The following is an 11,504-nucleotide window of genomic DNA, read 5'->3' as shown; positions in this document are numbered from 1 at the left end:
CAGATCTGGTAGAATTTCAAACAGCTCAGTTAATGTTTAAAGCCAGGAACAAACAACTACCAGATAATATACAGAAACTTTTTACGGATAGGAAAGGGGGTTATGATTACAGGGGAAGGTGCAACTTCAGGATGAAGAGTGTTTGAACAACCATGAAGAGGATGTGCATTTCAGTCTGTGGTGTTAGGGTTTGGAATAAACTCAGTCAAAAACTGAAGCAATGTCCAAGCATGAGTTTGTTTAAAAAGAGGTTTAGACTGATGATTTTTGTGAAGTATCGAGATGAAAGCCAGAGGTGAATTGATGTCTCGTACGGTGTAGATAGAACTGTACATGTGAGTGGGACGAGATATTTTTGTGTAGGTGTGTATGCATATGAATGTGTATGTGGGTATGGTAGGGGGATGTGAATAAGGATTTGAAGTCAAGGCTCTAGAATTTACTATAAGAATAATATTAGATTACTTTCTATTTGATATATGTTCATATTAATTTTCTTTTATTTATTTATTTATTTTATTTATTTATTTATTTATTTCTCGTATAAGACTTTGGAAATAGGATGATTATTGCAAATATAAGTTTTGAATACTGGAGAGGGGGTAGGATTACTTTTTACTTCTTCCAACCCCTTTTCAGACATGTTAAAGAGTGTTAGTGTGTATTTGTTTGTGTGTATATGTATGCATTTGTGTATATATGTAAGCGTTTGTATATGTATGTAGGTATTGTTTTGTGGTGCTTAATTTAACCCCTTGTTTGGGTCTTAAATATAGACACCTTCTACCTTATTTTGTTTATTCTCAGGTTAGGTAAAGTCAGTCGAATTCGTTCTAAACAATAAGTATATAAATTTCCATACTTACAATTCAGTCGAAAGACTGCTCCGTGGTTTAGTTCAGCTCAATATTTTGTAAAACAGAGACTTAAGGCAGGCAAGCTTCTTAATTTCAATTATATGTATTTTTTTATTAAATACAGGTTAACTAGTTTACATAAAAGGTACTAATATATAAAATAAAAATAAAAGCAAATCCAAACCAAATAATTTACAAGCTTTCATCTTCATGAGGCGCAATGGCAAGGCATCTAACACCGGAGAGGCCGTCCTTGGTGAATCAGCGTCTGACTGGACATGTCATTCCAGCTCTTTTAAAGTCCATCAACTTTTGGACATCTTCAGGAATCTCCTCCTGGAAACTCCCTAAAACTTGTTCATTGGTCATCCTCTCCTGGAAATCCCCTAGGACTTGGTCATAAAGCCTTTGTCTCTCCGTCCTCCTCCTTCTGGACCTTTTCTTCATCGCTGTATCTTCTGTGTCTCGTCCGCAACACATAGACGGTAATGATTGCATTTTTCTTCTTTCTTTGGTAAAGCTCTTTCTAATACATTTTCAGTTTCTCTCTACTCTGCCATATGCTTAATAAATGCTTACAACATTCAGTGTGGTCTGTTTTTCTTTATAAACCATCTTCTCAATAAATGACTTTACATCACCAATTGCAGTGTCTCTTTTTTATAAACCATTTTCTTAATAAATGTTTTTACAAACAACAGTTGTGGTGTCTTTTCTATAAAACAATAAAACAATTTATCAAAACATATCTCAGTGTCTTTTCTATAAACCAATAATAATGGTTTCCTTTACATAAAGATTTCCCTTAAAAGAAATCTATTACAGTGTTTTCCTTTACATAAAGATTTCCCTTATAAGAAATCTATTACAGTGTTTTCCTTTACATAAAGACATTATTATAGCCAATATAAGCCTGTTTATATGAGTCATAACAGAATAAATTACGTTTCACACAACAGTATGTATATGTACCTGTATATGTGTATATGTATATGGGTATGTATGTATGCACGTAGGTGTGGGTATGTGTGGATATATATATATGTATGTACATATAGATATGGATGAGGGTTTCTATGCACATATGTGTCTATGTGCTCAATTTCATGTGGGAGTTAAAGACTGGCTGTATGTGATAGAAACAAAGTGTAGGAACTTATTAACATGTCTGAAATAAATTAAAAGAAAGAAAGAAAGAAAGTTTACACAAGAGTGTGTCTTGTGTCTAAATGTCCCTTTTCATGGATTTACAAAACAAAACTTTTTTTACAAATTTACAAAACTTTCCGCTTGTTTAAGTCACGTAGCCCCCGAACATTCAAAGAGAAACATGAGAGGAAGTTGATATATATATATATATATAAAGAAGGGTGAAATCTGCAGCCCGGAAGTTGTCCGTTGGTCAGGAACTCTTTAGTCCATTCTGTGGAAAGCCGTTTTAACATTTAATCCTTAAAATGTACAGTCGTTTTAGGCATTAATATCTATTTCATTAGGACGTTCTTGTTCTTTACTAGTACCTTTTTTAAAATAATATTCTTATTCATTAGACACTAGTTCATTATTAGACACTGGTACTCATACATTAGATATAGTTACATTAGTGGTTAAATTGGGGTTTGTTATGTATGTGTGTGTGTGTGGGAGGGGGGGGGGGGGGGGGTGCTCTGTGGTTTCAATGGCCCATGACCAAGTAAACACTGTAATTAATAAATCATGTAATATTTTTTATAAACTATCAGTGTGCTCTCATTTATTTTGATGTGATTACACAACAATATCAAAAAATGTTTACCGACATGAAAATGACAATTATCGATCATTTTTTGATTATCGATCATCAAATCTTTTTCCATTTAACTTCAAATGTTGTGAAAAACTAGTTTTGAAACACTTTTTATTAAAGCAAATAAATATTGTGTCACATGACAGAAGCGGTATTTGTTGATCCCGTTATAAAGCACTGTTAAAAAGGTTCATAATATTCATATAATTAAATTGTATATTAAATAATTTTATCACTATTGGTAAGAATAATACATGTTACCTCTCAAACATCATTCTTCCTTGTTTTTGTAATTTTGTCTGTTTTTTATTATCTAAAAAAAGTTAAACAGAAAAATACCCAAATAGCTGCTCCCGTTTCTGAATATTGCTGGATCAAGTATTGATCTAAATAGTCTTTATAACGAAGTACAAAAAAAATCATGACACTTGTTAATAAAAATAATTGTTTGTATACAATGTAATAATATATAATAACGTGTTGTTTGAAATGGACGAGGAAAACAGCGCCTTGAAAATCTCTGCCGCTCGTCAAAACTACAGATGTGCGTCTGTCAAACGAAGGAAGACTGAAGGAGTTTCCAATAAAGGCAGAAAGAAAGGTAAAATAAACATGTTACGTCTGTAAAGTATTGTTTCCATGACTTAAACCCTAATTATCATCCCAAACATTTAATCTTTCACTCTGAGCATTAAATCACATAATCACATATTATTTATTTATTTAAAACACAAGATTATCAGCAAGAACCTTTACATCCATTTATTCCAATGAACAAATGATCATTTCTCCTCTATAACTGAAATAATTATTCATTTAGTCTCATGTTGAACAAACACTGAGAATGTGCAGAATTTACTGCTTCAGTGATTTGATGTAATACAAGAAAAAATTATGATATATAATCATATATAATTATGATGCCAAAAAGTTTAGAAATTAATAAACACACATTGACTGAAATAATCGGGTAAATGTCAATTATCCTGAAAACATGAATGCTAAAACGGTCTCTAATCGGTCTAATTGTGTGAAGTGGAATATAAATGAAAACTTCTTGTTTATTGATCTGAGTGTTGCTGTAGTGCTGGATATCAGTCATGTGATCATCACGGCCCAATCACAGCCACCGTACTGATATTCAGATCAACAGCACTCTTACTCATGTGATATGGATTAAATATTGGAAACATGATGAAAGCAGGAAGATCCAGATCTACAGGAGTGACGTTTACTGACTATTGGCCGGTAAGATCCTCAGAGAGGAAGAACAATGAAAGAATGGAAAGAGTGTGTGAGTGAAGGTGGTTGTGAATGTGTGTAGATGTGTGTTAGTTACAGGATCAGAGAACGACACCGTTCCTCCGTCATAGTCCAGATTCACTCTCACACGATCAAGATCCTGATAAACATGAAAACCAGAACCTAAAGGCATAAACAGTACATCCTCCTCAAAATCCCGTTCGTCCTCCTCAAAATCCCGTTCGTCCTCCTCAAAATCCCGTTCGTCCGCCTCAAAATCCCGTTCGTCCTCCTCAAAATCCCGTTCGTCCGCCTCAAAATCCCGTTCGTCCTCCTCAAAATCCCGTTCGTCCGCCTCAAAATCCCGTTCGTCCTCCTCAAAATCCCGTTCGTCCTCCTCAAAATCCCGTTCGTCCTCCTCAAAATCCCGTTCGTCCGCCTCAAAATCCCGTTCGTCCTCCTCAAAATCCCGTTCGTCCTCCTCAAAATCCCGTTCGTCCTCCTCATACCACACACTCCAGACATCAGTGTGGAAGAAAACATCTCCCTTCCTCTGGTTTGATGCTGTAGTTACTCCAAGTCTCCACCATGAATTCTGTTTAACCTCCACATCCCAGCAGTGTGTTCCTGAGTTAAAACCCTCTGAACCCAGAACACAGAAATAACAGTCAAATCTCTCTGGATTATCAGGAACTGGTTGATAGTTCCAGCTGTCTCTCACACTGGTCAGATCATCAGACAGGATGAGAAGTGGATTCACCGTGTTTGGATCCAGAATCACAGGAGCTGATGAGACACAATCAACAGATGCTTTTATTCTGATCTTCATATAATGATCAAGAGTGAACCCAACACAGATTATTGAGATTTATGCTGTAGATGAAGAACTGTAAGTGTGTGTCTGATCTTCAGCATCTGATCATCTTCATTTTATTGGCTCTTATAGTCTGTGTTTTGTTTTAAATTAGTTTATTATGACTGTCTGTTGTGTTTGACTTACAAACATGAATCACCTTCAACACTTCCTAGCCACGCCCTAGCAACCATTGTCGAGCACCCTAGCAACCCAAATCCAAAGAGGGATATCTTGTAATCTGAATGTCATAGAGGAGTTGCGGTTGGTTTATATCATTCATACTGGCAAACAGCCTTTGAAGTAACATCATTGGCAGCTGCCAAGCCACTCCCTAGCAACTATTCAGCAAGACCTATATCTCTGCACCAGAACACCGTAGAGACATGGTGGTTGGCTCTCTCTCGCTCTCTCTCTCTCTCTCTCTCTCTCTCTCTCTCTCGTTTCCGTTTGCGCATGCGTGGATGAGTGACTGCGAGAGGTGTGTGAGCGTCTGAGTGAGTGCTGACGGTGCTTCTTTCTGTAAGTTTTTCCTTACATCTCCTTCTTTTTCTTGTGGATCTGTTATTGTTTTGAGGGTGTAATTTACACTTTTTGTGTCAAGTGCTGCTGAAATGGGGACGCATTCTGATGGTCTTTCGTTTTTAACCGCACGGCATGGATGTAAATGCATGCCGGACGAATCAATCACAGTCGAAGATGTTTTAAATGCTATTGGAGATGAGTTAGGTGCTCGTAATATCTTATCGGCATCTAGAATGAATAAAGCCATTGTTGTCTTTCTTAAAGAGGAGTCTATGGTAGATGTTTTGGTTGAGCGTGGTTTGTCTGTAAGAGATGTTTTTTTGTCAGTTTTACCGCTATCTAATCTGGCAAAAAAAGTGATGTTATCTAACGTACCCCCGTTCATTCCTAATGACTCATTAGAGCGCTTACTTGTTCGCTACGGTAAATTAGTGGGGCCTATAAAGATGATTCCTCTTGGCCTAAAAAACCCTGAGTTGAAGCATATAATGTCTTTTAGGCGCCAAACACACATGGTGTTGAATGCAGATTGTCAATCTTTAAATGTCTCTGCAAAGATGACTTTACAAGGCAAGGATTACACAATATTTATTAGCACAGAGTCGATGAAATGTTTTAATTGTGGCAGATATGGACATATAAAGCAGACATGCCCATTAAATGTTGAGGCTGTGAGTGTAGTGGAAAATGAGGATGAACCTGCTAATGTACAGCAAGTAATTCCAACTACAGAAAACCATAGTGCGGGTGAGAAAAATGAAGAACAAGTTGAGATGATGACTCTGTCTGGTGATAAAGCACATCAAATTGTACTTGAATCACCAAGCAATGTAAGTGCAAATGAACATTCTGTTGATTCAGATGCACTTTTGAATGATGGAAGTGGAAATGATTCTGTAGTAGTTACTGCGGAAAAAAATGAAGTGGATGATTCTGATGCACACATTAAGTTTGCAGGGGAGACTCAAATGCTGGTTGAAAATTTGTCACAGAATATAACAGACTCACCACTAGAGCTAGAACAAGGTGAATCTCAGTTGATTAACTATGATAGTCCTGACAGTGATACATCAGATGAAACGGGTGTGACTGAATTAAATTCTCAAGGAAATTCTGAAGGGAAAGCCTCCAGTTTTAAACTGAAGTCTCTTTATTCTGTTCAGCAGATTAATAATTTCCTTGATGCTACATTTAATCAGCGAAAACCTAAACTTGAGATTTATTTTCCTGATTTACAACTTTTTGTTGAATCTGTTTCTATGGCTATGAGAAAAGCTACACTTGATGAAATTGACCAGCCCAAATGTTACAGACTTAAGAAACACATCAGTGCTGTTAAGCAAAGATTGAAAGTCTATCATAAGAAATAATAATATAGCCATGATTCTCCATGCATTTTTTTTTCTGGGTTTTTTTTTGTGCCCCTTTTTTATTTACCACATGACATTCTTAAACATCGGGACCTTTAATGTCAATGGTTGTCGGGGCACAACTAAGAGAGCTGCTTTATTTGATTATTTAATCTTTAAAAAAGCAGATATAATCTTGCTTCAAGAAACCCATACAGACTTACAAAATCAGGCACACTGGGTTAGAGATTGGAAGGGAAACACTCTATTGAGTCATGGAACAAATTTAAGTGCAGGTGTTGCCATGCTCTTTTCGTCTCGTATTGATAATCAACCAGTAATGCTTGAAATTATGCCTGGTAGAATTTTGCGAGTAGATATTACTCTTGGTGAAATTGATTATACCTTCTTTAATGTTTATGCACCAAGTGTTGGTCAGGAGCGTGTACTTTTCTTTGGAAAACTTTCTGATGCTCTGTTACAGTGTCCTCAAGATAATGTGGTTGTAATGGGGGGGGATTTTAATTGTACAATAAATCCATCTTTAGATCGGAATCATGATGAACCCCATCCATTATCTGCTGGAATTTTGAAAAATCTGATTGATTTTCATGACTTTGTAGATTTATGGAGGGAGGCTTTTCCTGGGATGAGACAATATACTTGGTTAAAGAGAAATTCAAATAGATTGTCTGGAGCCAGATTGGATCGGTTCTATGTTAGAAAAAGACACAGAGATAGTTTTATTAATAGTTGTATTTCTCCCTCCTTTCTTTCTGATCATCATTATTTTTCAATGTCTGTCTCTGTTATATCTTCTAAAATCTATAAATCACAGTGGCGTTTCAATAATAGACTTTTACAAGATCACAATTTTCTTCAATCTTTCAATATTTTCTGGGAATTTTGGAGAGAAGAGAGAAATAGATTTCAGTCACTAAGTCAATGGTGGGATATTGGTAAAGTCCATATAAAGATATTTTGCCGACAATATACTGCACAAAGTATCGGAAGCCTAAAAAAAGAAATGAAGATTCTAGAACAAAGCATCCTTGAACAAAGCGTCAGGAATGTCCGTGATGACCTAACTTCTGTTGATCACATCACAGAGAATAAGCTTCTGTTGAAAAATCTGTTGGAGGAAAGAGGAAAATTTGCTTTTTTAAGAACTAGATTTTCCCAACTTAATGAAATGGACAGTCCCACCACTTTTTTTTTTGGACTTGAAAAAAAGCCAAGGGAGCAAAAACAATTTCATCAATTGAAACTTCCAAATGGACGAGTGACAACTAATCAACAAGAGATTCAGTCTCATGCAATTTCTTTTTATGAGGACTTGTATTGTTCTGACCAGTGTGATGACACAACAACAGACCAATTTTTACAGGATTTGCCAAACATTTCAGAGGATGAAAGGTTAAAGCTTGACAATCCTTTGACCTTTTCTGAGGTTTCACAGGCTGTTCAGGAGTTGAGCCTCGGGAAGTCACCTGGGTTAGATGGCCTTACAGTGGAATTTTACAAATCCTTTTGGAAACTAATGGGCCAAGATTTGTATGATGTCCTTTTAGGATGCATTAATGGAGGGACTCTGCCTTTAAGTTGCCGGAGAGCAATGTTGACATTGATCCCCAAAAAAGGAGACCTTGGATGCCTAAAAAACTGGAGACCAGTTTCACTGTTATGTGTTGATTTTAAAATCTTGTCAAAAACATTTACTAACAGACTTAAACAACATATGACAACCATAATCCACGTGGATCAAACTTTTTGCATCCCTAAGCGGACAATTTTTGACAATTTATTCTTGGTGAGAGACATCATTTCTGTTGCAAAAAGATACAAGTTGGACATTGGCTTACTTTCGTTGGACAGCCTTGCCTTGTATCTTTGTATCTTGTATTAAGCTGATGTACAGTGATATTTATAGTATGCTTAAGATTAATGAATCTTTGACTAGATCTTTTTCAGTGACCAGAGGCATAAGGCAAGGCTGTCCTCTATCAGGCCTTCTGTATGCAATGTCTATAGAACCGCTTTTAGTTATGCTGAGGAAACAGTTATGTGGTGTTTCTCTTCCTGATTCCCCTGAAATTGCTCCCATTAAACTTACTGCTTATGCAGATGATGTAACGATAGTTATAAAACATTCTGAGGATATTACCAGGTTAACTTCTTGTTTAAATAATTTTCAAAAAGCATCATCTGCTTGCATTAACTGGGAAAAATGTACATCTTTTTTGCTGGGTGATTGGCAAATTTTTGTACCTCCAAAATTGCCAAAACAGTGTAAATGGGGCAGGGATGGATTCAAAATGCTTGGAGTTTATTTTGGGAATGAACAATATGAAAAGAAGAATTGGGAGGGATTAATTGATCGTGTTAATGGTAGGCTTCAGAGATGGAGATGGCTACTTTCGCAACTTTCTTTTAGAGGAAGATGCTTGGTCATTAATAACATTATAGCCTCAATGTTGTGGCATAAGTTTACTGTTCTAGACCCTCCAAAAGACTTGCTTAAATGTGTTCAAAAAGCATTGGTTATTTTTTTCTGGGATGGATGTCATTGGCTTCCTCCAGGAGTCCTTTACCTTCCAGTGGCAGAGGGAGGTCAAGGGCTTATACATCTGGAGTCAAAGATCTTGGCAATGAGGATGCAAACATTGCAGAAACTATTGTATAGTTCAAATGATGTGCCTTGGGTGTGTTTCGGGAGATCTATACTTAAAGAGATAGGTGGAATAGGTGTTGACAAACAATTATTCCTAATGAAGAAAACTTTTGTCAAACAGTTTTCTGATCTGTCTTTTAGGTTTTATGTCTCAGTGCTCAAATCATGGGACTTGTTTGAAATATCAAGAACTGCTGAGGAGCATTATGGTGTGGAGGAACCTATTTTTTTTAATCCTCTTATTGAGCTTCCATCAAATATATCTCAATCTTTAATCGATAGATTTTTGAATACTGGTGTCACTAAAGTTATTGATTTGATTGATTTAAGAAGAGGACAATGGAGAACTTCACAGTCACTTGCTGATCAGGTTGGCTTAAATTCTCTAAGAATTATAGAAGGATTTGTTAGGGGTTTTAAATCCTCCTTTCCTCTATCATTTGATCATTTTGTTAATCATGTTTTGGAAGATGGTGTAGTATGGCTGAACTTTCCTCAGTTAAAGGTATTTCCTAAAGAATGTGGCATTGATGACTCTGTTTTGTTGCCAGGATGAATGAAAATGTTACATCGAATTGCCCATTTTGTGATGCTCTTGATACCATTTTTCATATGTTTTGTGACTGCCCTAGACTTGATCCTATTTTTGAACTGTTGAGAAAAATAATAACAAAATTAGGGTTTCTGTATACCAATAGCTTATTTATATTGGGCTGTTATTATAAGAAATCTTTACGAGAACAATGTGTACTTGCTAATTTTGTCATTGGTCAAGCTAAATTAGCAATTCTGAAATCTCATCAGGAAAAGAATGCAGGAAGAGACATTTGTATGGTGGCATTGTTCAGATCCTTAGTGGAAGCACGAGTGGTTATAGAATATACATATTACAAGCATGTTAATAATGTTATTTTTTTTAAATGGAGATGGTGTGTTAAGGAAGCACTGGTTTCAGTGAATGAGTATGGGGGGTTGGGTTTTAATTGGTAATGTTTTTTAATGGGTGATTTATAATTGAACGTGTTAAGAACATTGTTTATATATGTTTATTTATTTATTAAAAAATGTGTTTAATGTGAATGTGAAGGAATATAATGTATATCTACATTATGTAGAATAAAGAGGTTGTAAAAGTCAAAAGTCTCTCTCTCTCTCTGTCTGTCTGTCCATCTATCTATCTATCTATCTATCTGTCTATCTATCGATCTATCGATCTATCGATCTCTGTCATGAAGAGCCTCTAACTCTCCACCCATCCATCATGTCCAGCTCAGATCTCCTGCTGTCAGACTCACTGTTTTGGACGATGTCCTGCATCTTCTTCCAGACTCTGAACGGCAGGTTGCCCAAGTATCGTGGCACATGAATCAAAGCTCCAGAAGCCATCTGTGGATCCGGCTGTGAGCTCTGGACTCTGGAAGAACATTCAGGAGTCAGAACTGCAGTGGCTTTGGATCAGAACCAGAGAGACCAGAGACAGGAGCAGATCACTCACCTTTCCATTGAGACTGGAAACTCCTGCAGAACAAACACACCATTTATCATCAAGAACTCAATAAATCATCAATCAATCAACCAATGATCTGAAATCAGACCTTCAGAAAGCAGACGTCATTGGCTTTCATCATCTCCTCCATGTCTTTGATTGTGTGTGAAAGAGCTGAGATGTGTGTGTTCATCTCCTCCAGCTTCTCCTTCATCCTCTGCTTCTTCTGCTCCTCTTCCTCCCTCAGTGCAGTGACTGTAGCTTCTTCTTCATCTCTGAGAAACTGATGAAGCTTCTCAAACTGCTGTTTAATCTGACGCTCTGTGTGCTCAGCTTGAGACTGAAATCAAAGCACATTCACTTCAATCATCTCAATCGACACACATCATTAATATCCAAGATAAACTCGGATACCCAACATAAAACGGATCCAGAAGCAGATTGCTGCTAGTCATTTACAGAAATAATAAACTGTTATCCATTATATCAAATCATAACTGTATATAGTGATCCAACAGCTGTAATGAAAATGACTCTCGTTTCTGTTTCCTCACCTTGATGTGTTGAACTGTTTTCTCAAACTCTGCTTTCATTTTTACATTGTGTTGAAGTTTCTCCTGTAAGGACTTCAGTGCTGCATTGAGCTCCTCCTAGAATTGAACAAAAATACATTAAAACACCAGATTACAGTGAAGAGAAGACAATACAGTGATATGATCATATAATGCAGTGAAA

At 36.5% G+C, this 11,504-nt stretch overlaps 1 protein-coding gene across 2 annotated transcripts in view; it reads right to left on the bottom strand.

Annotated features, from left to right (window-relative positions):
* Positions 1-655: 655 nt before the first annotated feature.
* Positions 656-11,504, bottom strand: part of LOC311066063 (E3 ubiquitin-protein ligase TRIM35-like) — a 31,404-nt gene continuing 20,555 nt past the window's right edge. For both annotated transcript variants that reach the window (XM_084087035.1, XM_084087036.1), the window contains exons 2-6: positions 11,324-11,419; positions 10,879-11,109; positions 10,779-10,801; positions 10,579-10,697; positions 656-4,671 (exon numbers count right to left, since the gene is read on the bottom strand). In XM_084087035.1, coding sequence (XP_083943161.1) covers positions 3,875-4,671; positions 10,579-10,697; positions 10,779-10,801; positions 10,879-11,109; positions 11,324-11,419 — 1,266 coding nt within the window. In that variant the 3' untranslated portion in view covers positions 656-3,874. The remainder of the gene's footprint in view (positions 4,672-10,578; positions 10,698-10,778; positions 10,802-10,878; positions 11,110-11,323; positions 11,420-11,504) is intronic.

Source organism: Abramis brama, assembly GCF_963993115.1.
Source record: "Abramis brama genome assembly, chromosome: 16".
Classification (NCBI taxonomy): Eukaryota; Metazoa; Chordata; class Actinopteri; order Cypriniformes; family Leuciscidae; genus Abramis; species Abramis brama.
The sequence above is the reverse complement of the archived record's forward strand: the minus strand, read 5'-3'. Positions and strand labels throughout refer to the sequence as shown.